At 43.7% G+C, this 18,700-nt stretch overlaps 1 protein-coding gene across 6 annotated transcripts in view; it reads left to right on the forward strand.

Moving 5' to 3' along the window:
* Positions 1–14,463, forward strand: part of ncoa2 (nuclear receptor coactivator 2) — a 49,847-nt gene extending 35,384 nt beyond the window's left edge. For 4 of the 6 annotated variants that reach the window (XM_044028011.1, XM_044028015.1, XM_044028032.1 and 1 more), the window contains 13 exons: positions 69–216; positions 584–1,937; positions 6,721–6,916; positions 7,026–7,235; positions 7,872–8,072; positions 8,435–8,564; positions 8,733–8,910; positions 8,994–9,290; positions 9,886–9,963; positions 10,086–10,557; positions 11,338–11,515; positions 12,459–12,663; positions 14,326–14,463. In XM_044028011.1, coding sequence (XP_043883946.1) covers positions 69–216; positions 584–1,937; positions 6,721–6,916; positions 7,026–7,235; positions 7,872–8,072; positions 8,435–8,564; positions 8,733–8,910; positions 8,994–9,290; positions 9,886–9,963; positions 10,086–10,557; positions 11,338–11,515; positions 12,459–12,663; positions 14,326–14,337 — 3,659 coding nt within the window. In that variant the 3' untranslated portion in view covers positions 14,338–14,463. The remainder of the gene's footprint in view (positions 1–68; positions 217–583; positions 1,938–6,720; positions 6,917–7,025; positions 7,236–7,871; positions 8,073–8,434; positions 8,565–8,732; positions 8,911–8,993; positions 9,291–9,885; positions 9,964–10,085; positions 10,558–11,337; positions 11,516–12,458; positions 12,664–14,325) is intronic. The other 2 variants (XM_044028042.1, XM_044028050.1) reach the window with 2 other exon arrangements.
* Positions 14,464–18,700: the final 4,237 nt, after the last annotated feature.

An 18,700-nucleotide genomic window follows, 5' to 3' on the forward strand; every position in this document is an offset into this window, starting at 1 on the left:
CAATTACTCGTCAAAGTAAAAATGGTTCATGTGGGCATCTCCTGATCTGTGTGTGCATGTGTCCGCAGTGCTCCGCCATGGCCAAGCATTCAGTCCCATCTACCGGTTCTCCCTCTCGGACGGCACCATCGTGTCGGCTCACACCAAGAGCAAGCTCGTGCGTTCTCCTGCCACCAACGAACCCCAGCTTTACATGTCCCTGCACATTCTACAGAGGTATGTCTCACCAAACTCCACTTGTGTCAGAACCAGAGAGACAAATTTGCAGCGTGAACTTGCTTACATGTTTTAGCCTGTTTGTACCCTGGAGCACAACCTGATGGCTTCTTGTGCTCTGTGTGGATGGGATAATGTGGAGTACATTTGTGCTTGGCAATGGCCTGGGTCTCAGGGATAATGTCACAATTTAGTCAGACATTAAGGTTAGCTCATCCAAAAACTAAACATAATATCCCTCTGTTGTATGTAAATGTTTACTGGCAACCAGGTTTAGTTTGTTTTGTTCAAAGAACAGTTTGTATTTCTTTATTTTCTAACCTTTCCAGATGTTCAAAGATTAATGAACATATGTTTTTGCCTCTAGAGAGCAGACTGTCTGTGGCATGGGCCAGGATATGGGTCCTGGCAATCAGGCCACAGGGATGGCTCCAAGACCTATGAACTCCTCCACTCCCTCCATGACTCCTCCAACACCAGGCAGTTTGCCAGGTTCGGGGCCTCAGGGCCAAGACACTACCATCAGCAGCAACAGCACACCTTTCTCCCCTCCAGGCCCTGCTGGCCCCAGATCACCAGCAGCCATGGGCCATATGCCGGGCTACCGCTTTGGCTGTCCACCACCACACAACCACACCGGAGGCATGCAACCTCCACAGCAGGGCCCAAACTGGAGGATGAACAGCCCTTCACGTGCTAGCCCCAGCCCAGCCGGAGGCCCCCATCCACCTCAACAGAATTCTATGCTGTCACCCAGACACAGAGGCAGTCCTGGGGGGGCAGGCAGTCCCCGTGTAGCAGGCCTGCACTCACCGTCTCCTGTGGGAATGTGTGGTGGAGGATCTGGAGGAGCAGGCAATAGTAGCACCACTAGTGCCCATGCTAACAACTACACTAGCAGTTCTCTGTCTGCTCTGCAGGCCCTAAGTGAAGGCCATGGTGTAGGACATGGGCATGGACCCCCTCATACACACACACTAGGGTCTCCAGACCGAAAGCTAGGCTCCCCAGCAGGTGTCACACCTGGATCAGGGGTAAACTCTCATCTGATGTCAAAAATTGGAGGTGGCAGTGGTGCTGCTGGTGGTACAGGAGACTCATTTGGCCCTCATACCGATGTGGGTCAGGGACACGCACAGAGCCAGACAGAGAGCAACCTGATTGAGCCCAAGGAGGAGAGGGAAGCGCCGCCTGATGGTCTTGACCCTCACAGCCGTCTTCATGACAGCAAGGTTCACACGAAGTTGCTGCAACTACTCACCACCAAGCCAGAGCCTCTAGAGACGCCCCTGTCCCCTGGTGCAGGAGGTGAGGGCAAAGACCAGGCTGGGGCAGGGGTACGGGGTGGCCTCGCGGTAGGAAACACTCATGCCACATCCCTCAAAGAAAAACACAAGATCCTCCACCAACTGCTTCAGAACAGTACGTCTCCTGTAGACCTGGCCAGACTCACTGCGGAGGCCACGGGCAAAGAAGTGGGCCAAGACCAAACCCAGGGAGCTGGTTGTACAGCTTCTGGGGCAGACATTACTCCGAAGCAGGAGCCATTGAGCCCTAAGAAGAAGGACAATGCCCTGCTACGCTACCTACTGGATAAGGATGACACTGTTCTGAAGGACAAAGTCCCTAAGCTGGAGCCTGGGGAGGTCAAGGTCGAAGGTTGCAAAGCCACCCATGTCAAAGCGGAGAAACAAGATGCAGGATACGACCGAGCTGAGCAGGTCAGTGTTGAAAAATGAACTGTCTACTGCACCATTTCCACCTTTTGAAATCATACAAAAGTAAAAAGGTTGTCGTGGTGCTTTTAAAATGGTTTTGAAGAACGTTACGTTAACTGTAACCACTTTACACTGCAAGTTATATTCACCCATTCACTCACACACTGAATACAGTTTCATCAGCTATTTGGAGTTTGGTGTCCAAGGACACATCACCATGCAGACTGGACTCTTTAGATCAGTGCACAAACCAAAAAGTTTTGCCCTGTGCTGCTCTACTTTAGTCTTGTCTCTGTCTGAACATTAATCTGGGTTTGGTAGCAGATTTTAGCTCCTTCAAATCCTATTTTCACACATGATGTTACAGCTAACCACACAAATGGTCTGAAAGTGTAAACGCCAAACAGCATTTGTGACCCATTTACTGTCACATTCACGTTCAGTTATGCACACTTACGACATCATGTATGTTTTTTATTCACATATATAAACACATCTGGTCCTTTGACAGCTTATGTGTTGGCAGCACAAACTGAGGGAAGCTGTCCGCCAGCTTCAAACAACTGTGACATTTGGAAGGAGCCCCTGTGGTTCCCCAGCCATTTGATCCTGTTTGCATTTGGCCAGAACCCTCAGGTTTGGCAACAAGCTCAGGTCAGACCTGGCACTGAAAGAGAGAAGAGGAGAAAAGAGTAAAAAGGAGTGAGCAGCGAGAGTGTTGCTGGTAAATCTCACCATTTCTGTGAAGCAGAGGCTTCGGTTTCCTGAGTCTGTGATGCAGAAAAGAAAAACCAGGGTTTAGTTAGACTTAAAGCAAAATACAGGAAACCTGTGTACAATGCTCCACTTAACACAAGTCTAGGACATTGATGCAAATGTAGTTGTCACTGCTAAACCACAGAATTGCATAGAATTAAACAAAATGACATGAATGAATTCTCACTTTTCTGTGAGCTTTCATCCTCTTCGTAGACCAGCCAATATGTTACATACATGCTGTTTACATGTCATTGATATGGCTCATGGTCAGTAAAGCAGTGCCAAAACCGATTGTAATTAGCTATGACAAGGATAATATTAGGGAAATAATCCCGTTTTCACACTGTTGCTCCCTAATTATCCTCTTCCTCCTCTGTGGTACATTCTGTACTGTTTTCCCCTTTCAGACAGACAACAGTACAAAATGTCAGCGAGCCATGCCTGCTAGCTGTGTATGTACAGTATGTGCTTGGCCACCTGGGTACATACATGGGGAAAAAAGAGAGAAAAAGGTGATTGGATGGATAATAAGAGCTGCTGTTGAACTGAACAAAGGAGGAGAGAAGAGCAGTGTAGATACCCCCAGGAGAGCCCAGCCTCGGCAGGCAGAGGGAAAATGATGAGCCATATGCTCTTGCATGTCCTCTCTGCTGCCATGGAGATAGAGGGGAGAGGGAGTGGTGTTTGTAGAGCAAGCAGTATACAACAAACAATCAGAGAAAATTGAGTTTTAATATGTATGAGAGTGTTATTTTCTTTAAATGCCCAATTTGAGTAATTATTAATCACTCCAATTGGTTCATTTCTGATCAATTTTAAGTTTTAAGTGTTTTTAGATCTGAACTAAGAGGTAGATCTGAACTTAGAGCCATATCGCCTGTAAGTGGGTTTCTCTGCTGCCTGGTCATGTGTGAAAGCTTGACTGTATAACTCAAAAAAAGTCCTCTCATCCTTCTCCCCACTAACCTCACTCACTGTTCCATCTCTCTCTCTCTATCGCTACCTTCCTCTTGATGATTGTTTGAGGTCTGAATTATTGATGGCTGGAGCAGAGCTAAATGAGAAATCAGAGCACAGAGCAGCAGTAGTGGCTTAGATGATGGCTGAAGGAACTATAGATATGGTTGACTAGTCCCATGGGCTTATTGGAGGCTTGTGTGTGTATATGTGCGTGTAATTCACTTATTCAGATTTTTCTATGTTCTTCATCATATTATACCACAAAAGTCATTATCAAATCAATCAAATATGTCAAACTTGTCAAAAGCAAAAACTCCTTTGTTATGTAGAATGATTTCAGCTCCATTTAGGATGGGGTGTTTATTTTCAAAAAGATTCACTGACTATAGAGGGACAAAATATGACTTAATTAATTCTAAGCCACCACAGTCTACTATTATGTTTTAATAGTAGCTCGGTTGTTTCTGCTGGCCCAGTTCTTCAGTACAAGAAAGAATATAATGACAGACTTCGTGCCAAAACATGTCATTTCCATGGGTGTTTACTCTCCCGTGCCAGACGTCTGTTCATACACCACACACTGTGAAGGGGATTTTAGAAACTGCTGAGCCAGGAATCACCTAAAAGATAATTTGGAGGAAGAAAAAACCCTGAAACATAAAGAATAATCACTAATACAACTATTTAAAGTTTTAACTTAACCTTTTTTTTACCTTCACAACAGTTAAATGATGAAGCCAGCCAAGTGAAATTATTACGAATAATCATTTTTTATATATATCTATATATATATAGATATATATATAGATATATATGTGTGTGTATATATATATATATATATATATATACATATATATGTGTGTGTGTGTGTGTGTATATATATATGTATGTAGTCACAAAAAAATGCCAATACCAATCTCGGGTGAAATAACTTTTCCTTTTGTCTCACTTCTGCTTCAGCCACCCCTGTTTCTCACTTCCTTTTATTATAACATGACATGGACTAGGTCAGAAAGACACGAGTGGTGCTTTTGCCCTTGACTCTTTGTTGACACATACCGTTCATGAAAAAGAGATAGATTGTGACCTGTTCATTTACAAATGTGACTGCTTTTAACAGTCCCAGACAGACACAAGTCATTCACATTTATTTGATTGTGGAGTTTTATGTTTTTACAGATGTGTTAAATCACTGTGGGCCAATTTACTTGAGTGTTGCTGAAGGTTTTATTTCTTATCGTTTTTTTCAAATAGACGGTGATAGTTATTTTGTCTTGGGGTGTAGAGAGATCGAGCCTAAAGTGAAACATACACAGAATTTTTAAACACGCATATGAACTCTCTCGCAAACCAAAAGAGTGAAAATGTGAAACTGTGATCCGTAAATGAGACATGACTTGAATCTAAATATTTAATAGTGGTCATTTGGCTTTTACAAATCCTTGTAATTTTACCCGAATGCAGTATATCAGCCTTAAGATGCACTAGAGACCTCACATTGATTGCTTTACGTGCATATAGACGCACTGAAAGCATAGACAGTAGCAGGAATTGATAGAAATGAGACCCATTAAAGGTAAAAGAGAAGTCGAGAGAATAGAAAGTGGGAGGAGAGAGAGTTGAAGAGGAGGAGGAAGAGAGCATACAGGAGCATTACATCATTCCTGACCTCATTAGGGCTTTTCTCTCTCCCACCACTGCCACCCATCACCCCTCACTCTGCTGCTCTCTCTATCTCTCCCACATATCCTGTGTATGTTTATCTGCTGTAAAGGGCGATCAGCACATTGTGGCTGCGTGTTTGCTTCTGTGTACTGTACATGGAAACATTTTTCAACAGGGTCTTCTAATATGGAGGAGCAAAATAACCAACAATATGGCTTTAGTCCTTAGTTACAGTAGACACAGAAGACAACTCTTCAGTACGGCATTTGTGGCAGCCATTTGGTCTCACACAGCATTTACATGCCCAAGATATATGTCATTGTTCAGACTGAACAAAGAAGTGCAACATTAAGACTGTGGCTGATGTGCTTTTTTTCCTGCTGTACAGTATTGTCACGATCAGTTTCTTGTCAGTGATTCCAAGTGTGCTGCACTCTGGTGGCCACTTCCAGGCGGTGCAACTTATTTACCTTAAGTCCCTCTGGCCCCTCTAGCAAGCACAGTCGTCACCTATGTTGATATTTTGTCCAGGATTGAGTGTAACCTACTTTTCTGTGTCAGTATTGTGAAATTTAATATGATAACACTGCAGTTTGCATTGGCTTTTACTAAAGATCTGTATGTTTCTCTTTTTGGTGAAATTGTACCTTATTTTTATCAACTTTATGGTGTTTTTGAGGCCGTCAGTTGTCAAGGTGATTCATTTGACCGATCATTTAGGTGTTTGTTATTTTGTCCTGTGACATTGGTTCACCTTTCATAGTTCCAGCAGTCCTTCAGCGAGTGAAACCAGATCCAAGCTCAGGGTTGTCTTCTTTTTTTTTTTTGAAGAGAGTTGTGCAAAAAACTGAACACAAACTGCCCAGGTAGTCCATGTCTGTAGCCTGAGGCTATATTGGACCACCTCTGTCCAGCTGTTTACAATAGGGGGACAGAGAGCTTTTAAGCTTTGCCACCAACCAAACTCTCTCCTGCTGCTTCATGTCACTCTCCCATGTTTACCATCTTTTCCCCCACACTTGATCAGTCTAAAATAAATTCTTAATTATGTCCTTAAAAATTATCAGCTATAAAATGGGGAGCATCTGTAGTCCAGGGTGGACTACAGATGCTTCTTCCAGCACCAGGCGTTAAGTAGTAACTAGTGTCTGATGAGCTACATTAAAGTGAAGTGTGGCCTATATTTGATTGAAAGTGGTCCACTTTATCCCGGTGTTATTGCTGTTATTATAAACAAAGCCAAGCCTGACTCCTCCTGTGTGTTTACACACCAGTTTTGCTGTGTGATTGTCACATGTATCATTCTGTTGGTGTGCCTGCTGGTGAAGCAGTAATTGGTTTCTAAATGGAAGGCCTTTGTCCGTTTCTTGTTTTCACATCTCTCTGTCTCTCTCCTCTCCAGTCGTCAGAGCTGGATGACATCCTGAACGACCTGCAGAATGCACAGCCGCAGCTCTTCTGCGAGCGGCCTGTTTCCCAGCCCAGTCCCATGGACAAACAGAACATCATTAATGACATCCTGCAAATGTCCGAGAACAATCCTGCCATGGCAGCACAGCAGCAACACAGGGGCATCGGCCCTGGCATGGGCCCAACGAGTGAGTTTCATACTTGCATATGGTGCAGTACACAGCATCAGATGTTAACTTCAATCATAATGATTCAAATGATTCAGTATTTGACAACAACTTGTATTCTCGTCTTCAGACTTTGTGGGTGTGCGACCAAACCAGCCGGGCAGGGGTCTTCCTGTGAGAAGTTTGTCTCTGGACATGAATGCGTCCCCCCAGCAGCAGTCCCCATTACAGTATCCCATAAGGTCGACAAGTCCATACACCCTTTTACAGCAGCAACAGCAGCAAGGCATGGTGGGAGGTCACAGCATGATGGCTAACCAGGCCAGTTTGGTCAATGCAGGTAAGTGTGAGAATCAGACTTTTGTAGTGATGTTTAAAAATGATCTGTTGTATCACTGTCTAGCCTTGCATGCTGGGATTTAGTTATTTACCATAAGTAAAAATTAAAGATGCTCACACTGTAGTGACCTGGACATAGTCTTTTTTTATATACCAGCTACAAGAAAATGTGTTAAATTATAAAGCACCAAAATACTAAATTGAATCAATTTTATTGATCCCGTTTTCATTTTCACTCTATCAAATGTAAATCCTCAACTGTTTCATCTTGTTTTGGGTGTTTTGCAATTTTTTGAATGAAGCACAATTGTATTGTTTTCCATGGCATAGTTAACACATGTAGCTGTTTCCAAATTATAAAGAAAGACCTCTTTCCCACCGTCTGTCACTCTCAGCCTGTACTCTATCACGCAATGGCACAATGACTCACTTCCTGTGACAGGAAATCGTCACTCACTCATGCACCCACTCTGGCACTCCCACAGACCTTTAAACGTCCCCCCTCCCCTGCAACACACCGATCATGGCTCCTTCCTTTTGTTGCACCACTGCATCATGGTGAAATGACATTCAGTGAAATCTGACCCAGGACATATCTCACCATTTCTTGTGTCCCTGTGTGCGTTTGCTCTTCTAGGTCTTATGGCCCCGGGTGGACCACGGCCTGGCATACAGCAGGAGGGCTGGGTGGGCCCAGCCTCTGCCCCTCCTCTAGGAGCGTCTGGCCCTGGGCAGCAAGGAGCCATGCAGGGCAGGATGGGGCCAAACAGTGCTCCCATGAGGCCCAACAGCCAGCCAGGACCTAGGCAGATGCTCCAGTCCCCAATGATAACGAATGGTGAGGGGGATTGTTTGATTGAGCAACTGAATCTGCACGGTAGATTTGAGGTTAAACTTTTAGTGTTAGCACTCATGGTTTATGACTACACCTTCAATAAACTGATCATACTTGATCATTTTGGAGAAAAAAAAAACTATTGAGCAGGACTGATTTAATAAATGGGAAGACCCCCCAACACATGCATGTCTGCCTCTCTGAACTGTAAATGCTGCCACCTTGTGGTTCTTCATAACATTTCACTCAGTGTATGGCCATAATAACCACCGTCTGTTCTTGTGCTTTATTTAATAAATGTGTTTCCTGTTTTCAACTGTTTTTGTAGCTCATTAAATAATTTTCACTTTTTTTACTCTGTTTAGCTCAACCTGATATGGACATGGGCATGGTTAGCCACCATTTCTCCCAGCAGCAAGCTCCACCCAACCAGACGGCCCCCTGGCCAGACAGCATGATGCCAATTGACCAGACAGCATTTGTAAACCAGAATAGGTAAGCTGCTTGTTTTCTTTTGTTTTTTTGTTTTGTTTTTTTTGCAAATTGTATATAGTTGTCACTGAACTCTGAAAAGGTATCTTATGTGTGGGTGTGTGTGGGTGTGTGTCTGTGTGTCTGTTTTTTACGAGTTACAATTAAACCAGTACCTTTTCTGTCTCTCAGGCACTCGGGGCCTCAGGATGACTTTACAGTACAGTGCAGTACAGGGCTCAGCTCCGGTGATGGTTCTGGACCAGTAGATGAGGGGGCCCTTATGTCCCAACTCTATACAGCACTGAAAGATTTTGATGGTTTGGAGGAAATTGACCGTGCCCTCGGGATCCCAGCTCTGGTAGAACAAGTGAGATTGTCTCTCTCTGTCTTTCCGGTTTGTTGTTTTCTTTCATGCCTTTACATTGTTTTTGCATATGTGGCTTTTTTCAGAGCCAATCCCTGGAGCCAGAGCAGTTCCCCCAGGAATCCTCAATGATGCTGGACCAGAAGCCCCCAATGTACACCCAGCAATTTGGTCCCCCACCTTCCCATATGGCCCAAAGAGGCTATTCTGGTGGTCCGTTGTCAGAGCCAGGCTTTCACCCCATGGCTGGCCAGATGGGTCCACGGCCAGGATACCCAATGATGAGGATGCAGGCGCGCCCCGGACTAAGGCCCGCTGGGGTCGTCCCCAATCAGCCCAACACATTACGGCTGCAACTTCAGCACCGGCTACAGTCACAGCAGGTACATTTGTAATTAGAGGCGTAAGATGTAGATTTTCCCATCAGGAGCTGCACAAAATTACTGAACACATGCGTCACGTGAGCACTCAAGTGCAACGGCTGGAAATAATGCTTCTCTGTGGTGAGGCTGATTGTTAGAAGGTGTAAAAGGATCATGCCACTCAGAACTGATTAGTAGCCATACAATCATGGCGTCATTTCTTGTCTTTGTGAATTTTCTCACAGGCCAGATCGAACTGTTTGATATAGAACTGTAGACTGGTTGTTGGCCACATTTGATTTGTACTGTCCTGCAGCAAGTGTCCATTTGTAAACACTTTTGCATCTTCATCTGTGTGATTGAACTCTCAGGTGGGAATTGTGTGTTTATCCCTGGGTTTGACATTTTGGCAGATCTTTTGCAACACACAAGAATTATTGAAGACACCTCGGTCTACCCGGTGGTAAACCTGTTGATCCTTTGATGCATTTACTCGAATCATATCTACCTTTTCGCTGCACTATTGATTAGTTTGTAGTATGTTTTCAAAAGGTTAATACTTCAACTCTGTTGGAGGATGGTGTTTGTGTTAATGTCCTCTTCTGTCTCCCCTCAGAACCGTCAGCCCATGATGACTCAGATGAGTAGTGTGTCAAATGTGAACCTACCTCTTAGAGCCAATGCTCCAAACCAGGTAGGTTACCACTTGTTTTTACAAAATGTTGTTTTGTCACTCAACCCCTAAGCATGAACATATTGTTTATGGGTGTTCATTGATTCTTACTATGTATTATCTACTATCTATCCGTCTATTAGACTATCAATGCTCAGATGCTGGCACAGCGTCAGCGGGAGCTGCTGAGTAATCACCTGAGACAGAGACAGCAGCAGCAGGTGCAGCAGGCCCAGCAGGTCCAGCAGCAACGGAGCATAGCCATGAGGGGCCCTGGCCTCAACCTGCCTCCCAACTTGGCTGCAGGAGGCATGAGTAACCCCCGCATTCCCCAGGCCAACCCCCAGCAGTTTCCCTACCCGCCCAGCTACGGTACCAGTACAGGCCTGGCGTCGCCACCTCCCCCTACCAGCCCCTTCTCCTCCCCACTCTCTCCCAGCCTGCCTTCTCTCCCCCCCAACCCTCAGCTCCACATGCATGGCACCTCCTCCTCTTCCTCCACCTCTTCCTCCTCCTCACAGATGATGATGGGAAACACAAGCATGATGGGCGGACAGTACGGGGCAGTACTCAGCCCCCAAATGCAGCACAGTGCCTTTCAGTTTCCCAACTCAGGTACTGTTCCCACACCCCAGCCTACCAAACACTCTACCCCACATCCTTCGAGTGCGTGTGTGTGTCTGTATACACGTGCACCATTGTGTCCTGTATGTTGATGTGACCCCTGCATCACATGCTTTTTAATCAGGGGGCAATCATCTAATTTGTATCTAATTTACTGATGGGGTGACGGCATTAATCACTTATATGAACCATGCTGCACAGTTCAGTCATTTTATATAATTGCTTTCTCCAACTCATTGTTTTGTGTACTGTCCAAAATGGTGTCCTGCAGATACGATCTCTCTCCACCAGAGGGCACCAGGACACAGTAATCAAAGCTTATTTCAGTATACACTGATTGACTCAGGCAGTGAAGTAACCTGGACTGTATGTGTCAGTCTGTCTTCTGCAGTAGTATTTCTATTTAAAATTATAATGACATCTTTTGATTTATCCTGATTCTGGCCCTAAAAGTCGTACGCTCTTGAGAAGACGTCTCTCTTTCCCTTCCCTCCTAAACCATCTCCTTGTTCCCCTTTTTCCTACTTCCTTGTCTGTCCACTACTTACATGCATGTAGGAAATGGTACCTGCCTGTCAGTATTTCCAAATGCACACTGGAATGGACTAATCATCAACAGCTTTTCCTCTGTAGTGTCTGTCAAAAATGTTTGTCTTGGCATGTGTGAATGACAAAGGAATTTGAACTTGAACGTCTTTTATGATGTGTTAACTTTTAGTTTGAGTCTGTGCAGGTTCAGTATGTTTTACCTCTTCTGATGCAACACCGCAGGTATGAGCCAACAGGCAGACGGAGGCTTTGGAGGTCCAGGCACACCCCAGAGCCCCCTGCTTTCTCCTCGCATGGCCCACACACAGTCCCCCATGATGCAGCAGGGCCAAGGGAACACTGCTTTCCAGGGTTCCCCGGACATGAACGGCTGGCCACAGGGCAACATGGGAGGCAACAGGTGAATGTGGCTCAGAGTTTCTCATATTCTGTCAAGTACAAAGTAACCCTGAAAAATGACAACAAAAGAAAGACACTGCCTCAATTTGCGTTGCTTGTGTTCTCAGCCTGGTTTTAATAACCTGTGGCTCATTGTGTGCACATTGTTTCAGTCACTTGATTTATGAACTAGAGGACGAAAGTCTCACGGCAAGCTCAAACACTCTCGATAAACATGACAAGCAAACTATTTACTCTTACTCGTCCAACACACTAGGATCCCCCTCGGTCAAATAACCCTTTGCTAATAAAACGAAAGCAAACGCCAGCGAGTGGAAGCCAGTCTGATATTCTCCCTTGTCCACCCTGTTATTCCCTCTCCTTCACCCTCTGCCATGACATCCACTCAATGAAATGTTCCACCTCTGTACCCTAGTTGGAGTCAGGGTATGATATACTGTAAAGTATACCCCGAAACCAGAAATTACATCGTGCCAATGCATGTGATGCAGACCTGCTCAGGCTTTAAAAGAGGTGCCATTCACCCTGTTGTAAGTTGATTAAAAGTATCTTGGAGATATTATTTGAAGGTTGAGATCCTACATTGTGTCACTTTAACTTAGTAGAGCGTTCACATGGCCCACATGAGACACAGGTCTGCAGCTTATTTTTGGAAATGGCCGCAAGCCTTGTGCAAAATAGATGGTGAGTATGAACAGTCACAGTGTTTATGTGTCTGTGTCACATTTCAAAGTAAAATTGTTTAATGTTAGCAGGATCTACAGTTGTGTGGCTTTTCAAACTAAATAATCCTGGCATTTAAGGGCAAAGCTGTATGTAAAGCATAGCCGAATCTCCACAGCAGCTCTGTAGCAAACACGCTCTTTGTGCGAACAACAGAACTGCAGCAGACGCAGCACTTTTATGTCTTACCGCTCACCTTCCCCTCCCTCTTCTCTCCCCAGTATGTTCTCACAGCAGCAGGCGTCGCCACAGTTCACCCAGCAGAGTAACAGTAACATGTACAACGGCAATGGTATGAACCTCAACAGCGTCTCCATGGGCAACAACATGGCATCTAGCAGCATGGGCCAGGTGGCTGGACAGATGAGTGTCACGTCCATGGCCTCAGGGCCTTCACCCAGCTTGCCCTCCATGGGGCAAGAACAGGTAACTACCCTGACATCAGCCCTCTGAAGGCTTATACACGTGGAAACAGAACTTCCCCTGTACGATCTTTTTCTTTTTTCCGTTCTTAAGCATTATGTCAAGGAATGTCTTCTTAATTCACATGAAACAAATCTAAACGCTGCAGTACACATGCCAGACCTGTGTGTGAGACGCTGTAACGCTGCCACAGAAATACACAACAAACAAAAATGGCAGTGTATACTTTCACAGAAATTGATATAAAGAAAAAAAATGTGTCATAAAACTGTCTTAACACAAGAAGAAGACAACAAGAAATTGAGTTTTAGGGCTTTTTAAGCCTTGTTTCCATCATAGTACACTTTGGTTTGGTACGGTAAAGCTTGTGTCATGCTTGCGTTTCACCTGAGGACAGTACTTTTACTTGCACACCGAGGTGTGCGCTGTGCCCAATGGCCGCGTCACCAGTTCTGTCTGTCTTATTTTGGTACCATTCCTAATGAAAACGCAATACATACCATACTGTACTGAATCGAAACGACTCAATGGCAGCACGGCTTAGGAAACAAAATCGTACAAAACATTTACTGATCCTCCAGAACTCGTTCTCATGTGTGCGGTCCCTGAACGGCATGAAAGAGTGAAAAGAATGAATTTCACAGAGAAATGTGTGTTTATTTATCAGGGCCCCATAAAAAAAGAAAGAAAAAACGCTAGACCAATTAGAGGTTTTTTACAGGGCCCACTAATATCCTCAGGATATCCCTGTACATTAACCAAATGTAGTAATGCAAGTCCGACACATCCTCAAGTTTAAGCCATCGGAGGTTGATAAAATGGACTCCTTTCAGTTTTACACAGTAATCAGGGGACCAAGAAAAAACTAAAAGCTTCATCTTTCTTTTCCCCCACCCGCCCCGCTACCAGTCTGCTTATGCATGTGTTTGTCTTATCGTAAGACCCTAAGTGTTTGGGTACACTTATTGAACAACGGTGCTGGTGAATAATTTACACGGCCGCTTACGTAACTCTTCTGCCGCCCCCCGAGTTCTTGTACTCCGACTTGAACTTAGAGGACAGTGATGTAATTAGCAGTGGGCACTTTAGGTCCAGACCATTTAGACGATAAAGAGTTCGCCGTATGATGTTCAGAGTCTGCAGTGGAGACTCGTGAGCTCGTTGGCTTTACGTGGACAACATAGAAGAAGTCATCTCTGCACTCTCTCAACAGAGGATCAGCACAGTTTACTTTGGCAGGAGTTCCAACTGAAAAATTTAGATTACACCGAATAATGTCATTTCCCCCCCCGAGTTAACTCGTCTTCCTTTGTTTCACCGGTGTTCGTAGCTCAGTGTGTGAAATGCACTGTTGTTGTCCGTGATGCTTTTAAGCCCCAGTAAAGGCCTATGAATATTTAACCAAGGTGCTGCCCGTTTGATTGTCTGCACTTCAGACAGTTATAACATACCAGTATATCTGTCACTTGATTTATCCCCCCTTCCAGTATTATAGGAATATATTGGCACTTAGATAATTTCAATTATTCACCATTCAGCCATTAGCGCTAGCTTTTCGTGATTTACGGGGGGGCTTGTTTCAAATCTCAGTGTTCTAAGATAGTTTCCAGTCGTGTTGTCATTGTTTCTGATGAAAAGTCTGATATGTGCTGTGTATCTCTGCAGAAGTACTGTTGACCCTCATGGAGTTTCTTAAACCCGAACCTCAGTGATCAGCTGGTGCAAAGGAGTGCGTCGGCCCATGGAAAAAAAAAAAAATTGTACAAACGCGTCGACCGACCGACAGCCCCCATTGAACCAGCGAGGTTTACACCCCTGACCCCCCCCCCCATCTCCCCAGCCAAAATTTGCTGTCTGTTCCCGCCGGGCCTCTCCAGCAGCGCCGGAGGAGCCCGGCCCCCCTCGGACAGACAACGGGAGGTGTGTGCGTAGAGAGCTGGGGAAGGATTACGGATCTGTGTCCAACACGCCCTAACCCCGGTGGAGGAGGAAGAGCCTCGGGATGAGCCAGTTTGTCTGCCTGTCCGGCTGCATTCACCGTAGTGTGACTTACTGTACGCCTCCTGGTGGGGACACTGACTTCAGGGGCAGCAGTGGGTGAGATCCCTCGTTCTGATGAATGTATTCCTCTCAGTGGACAGCGGCCATTTACAATCTCATCTCAAGAAAGACATACACTGATTTTCTTTCTTTCTTTCTTTGATGTCCTTCTTTTCTCACACAATTTCCACATAGATCCTAAAAATGGCAGCAAAGACTCCCAAGTCACGTTCGCAATTAAGGACGGAGCTGAAACACTTGGCCGGTTTTGCCTTTTTGCTGTTCTTTATTTTATTATAATTATTATTATTATTATTATTATTATTGTTGTTATTATTTTTAGTTGTTTCTTTATGTGAGAAATAAGATGGTTGAAAAAACTGATCTTGAAAAACACTGCGGAGTAATGGTTTGAGCGGAACTGGTGATTTGTATGATTAGACTAATTTAGTCAAGAGGTTTCTATAGTGTATTATTAAATTAAGTTTTATTTTTCTGTATAGATTCATTTTAATTATTGTAGATGATCCTTTATCCTGGTAGCAACAAGAAAAAAATATTTCCGGAAAGTGCGGACGAGGCACTTTTTTATATGATTTTAACAGTGATGGTTGTATTCTTTCTGAGAAGATTCTTCTATTAATAACCTGAGTCATGGATGATGATGATGCTTTGGTCCTGTAGTTTCAGAAGATGTCAAAGTCGAATATGGTTTTAAAAATGATTTACAGAGATTGTACATACCAATAAGTAAGACATTTTCTTTTCCTATTTATTTTATTCTTAATGGTTTTAGTTCCCCTGTCTGGTCACAACTGCCTCTTGAAGCAGAAAGATGTTTGTGGGTTTTTTTGGATGTGGAGCCTTTGGTTCAGAGGTTCTGGTACGACGCAGACAGGGGTCGGGGGGTGGGAAGTGGGCACGGGATGTATGTGGGTGTGCTGTGTATACAGTGTACAGATTATCGCTTGCTTCTCTGCCTTTAGCATAGAACACAAAGAAAAAAAGAAGACAAAAAAACAACAGGTCAAATTCAACACAGCCATACAATAACTCAAAAAAACCAACAAAAAAAAACAGAAGTGTGCTTTCTATGTTGTCTGGAGTGAAAATGCTTCATACAAGCTGCTAGGTGCAAACTGTTCTGGTGTGATGTAAACAAGCAATAACGATTACTTGAGAATCTCTTGGTTTTTTTTTGGTTTTTTTGTCTTTTCGTTTTTGTAATTTTTGTACAGTTTCCTGAAGTTTAAAACAAAGAAAAGAAGAAAAAAAAAACTGACACATTTTTGCTCCATGTTTGGATGCAGTATTAAACTTTAAAAGTTTTTTATTACAGTTTGTACCAAGAAAGTCTACATCCACACACAGCGTTCCTATTAGATTATGCAGCATTTGGCCGAGGCTGATCCTTGTGACGACACGTGTGCTCTCTGTCTGTCTCTCTGCCTCCAGCCGTTGTTCTATAGCAGAGGTCAGAGTTTAAAGACTGCATGGTTCACCGAGACCTGCTCTGACACACACTTAGCCATATTTTATGACCTCAGGCAGTTAGTTCAACTACAAAGTGTTCAGCGATGACATGCTATTCTTGTGTCGGGGGTGGGGTGTTTTGGTTTGACCTTCACAAGATTTTAAAGCAAGTTCATCTTCTCTAACCTCAACAAAAAAAAAACACATTTTCCTCAAAGAAACAAAAACTTTTATATCGACTATTTAACCCAGGACAGACATGGAGCAAAGCCAAATATTCCTCACCTTTTCTCAATTGGATTCCTGAATTCTACCAGCTTTTACGTTCCTAGCGACGACTTTGTTCTCGGTCGTAGGCCCAAAAACAAAGAAATCTATGATGATGTCACTTAACAGGGTCTTGTGTAGATATCGCAGCGTTAAAAACACAAGACGAATCATTCTGAATGTACTGTCGTCGAAGGCCTAAAGGATGTGACGTCACGACATTTCTCAGCATTTACGGAGGAAGTTGCCCATCGTTGCTTTATTTTATTTTTTTTTAACGGAGAAACAAAAAACAACGTTCTTAACAAAAAATTTGAAGCTGTAGCAAAGTCAACTTTGGGAAGCAGCGCTGTCACCGCTGCTGTTTTCGCCGTATAGGCCAACAGGATTTTTTTTCCCCGCCTCTTTTGACAAAATGCTGATTTGATTGTAAAACTGCAGTCGCCTTGTTGAGCAATTTTTAAAGTATCATTCAGAGCCCTTTGCAAATTTCCAAAGATTGTCAAGATTTTGGAGACTTAAAGCCATGTGGTAGCAATGCATTTTAATTTTTTTCTTTGTTTTTTTTTTTAGCATTTATAATGAGGACAGGTGCAAAGAAATGATTTTTGCCCCGTATTTAAAAAAAAAATGGAAATCCAGGCTTTGGACCCACTAAAAGACCTATTTTCTTTCCTCTATGGTTTTGAAGAACTTTAAATGCCCTTTTGTATTGTCTGCCAATTTCTTAGAGCTAAGATGCAACCTTGAAATGCTAAGAAACCCTAGCATAATGCCTTAGATTTCATCCGTTCTCTGTTCTTGTACATTACACCGCTGTCTGTATAAATTTGTATAATGACTTGTGTACAATACTGAATGGGTGCGTCATGGTTCCGCCTCAGTTTCTGGAGACTCTTTGGGTCACAGTTGGGGTGGACTGTCCCCCCATCATCGCTCTCTGTTCTGTGTTGGGTTGAAGACTCGCTTTGATTTCACACACCCCCATCTGTTTGTATGGTGAAAATGACACATAGGGATATTGAAGCAATATGTAAAATACTATATGGACTCTTTTTTCATGAAGAAAGCTTACTGTTGTGTTTTTCCCCCCCCCCTCTTCCTCCTCCAACCAAGATATTTTTTTTCTGCATTGTTCACAGGAATCACACTGTACACCCGCATCCACCTTTGTACCCCTAGTGTGTGTGTGTGTGTGTGTGAGTGTGAGTGTGTGTGTGCGTGTGTGTGAGCGTTTTATGCAAAAATTAGATATACAAGAGAAGTTAAAACCACAGTTATGCAAGTTGTGAACTAATATGGCTTCGCTGATGCTATTTGCCTTGTAAATAAAGAATTCTGTTATTGCAATATTTAACTAAGTGACTCTTAATTTCTCCTGAAACAGAAGGAAAGGCAATCTAGTGGCCCTACCATGGTTTTTCTGCTAAATGAACTGTTAAATTTAACACGTTTTTGTTAAATAGCTACAATAATGTGAAATGTCTGCCTTGTAATTACTTTTTTCAAGCTGTCAAATTGTATTTAAATAACCAAATATGAAGGTAATTTATTGGTAATTCATTTTAAATGATATAAAGTGATTGTTTTATTTGTTTTAAGTAATAATAGTAGTAATTAAGTAATTAAAGGAATTCTACTGTTAGCTGATGTTTTAAAGGGTAATTATTATCAGAATGTCTCTATAACTTGGCCTTTACGCACGGGAACGTTTCCTGTACCCGTGCGTAAAGGAGGATTTTACGCAGGTCACCAAGAAAAATAAGGTCAGTATTGAAATTGTTTTTTATTTAAAGCAAATTTAGCTTTTATTATGAGGACTGGGCTTTTTTTCTCGTTTTCTCAGCGCAGGTTGGAGTAGTAAACGTCTATTAGGAGAACTGTTTGGCCTCTTCCTTGCGTAAATCACCACATCCACGTCATAACAGCACATCTCTGCGCTCCACTGGGGGTCCCCTGCGATAACATCTTATCAAGTGTTAGTAATGGGTCTCCTCAGTGAGGGTCTTCTTATGGAAATGTTCTGCTCTGGTTGGGGGCAAAAAAACGCACTGGTGTGGAGGAGAAGTTTGCAGGAGTGGGTGGGTGTTCTCACACAGAGAGAGAGGGAGAGAGAGAGAGGACGGGGCATTGAGATGCATGAGGGTGAGCTGCATGTTCCTGACCAATAGGAAGAAGAAGGAGCTGGTGGAGCAGCTCCAGCTGACCTGAGTGTGCACAGTGGAGGCTGGATGCCCTCAGATGACCACAGACACTCAGA

This window comes from Solea senegalensis, linkage group LG1 (genome assembly GCF_019176455.1).
Source record: "Solea senegalensis isolate Sse05_10M linkage group LG1, IFAPA_SoseM_1, whole genome shotgun sequence".
Taxonomy (NCBI): domain Eukaryota; kingdom Metazoa; phylum Chordata; class Actinopteri; order Pleuronectiformes; family Soleidae; genus Solea; species Solea senegalensis.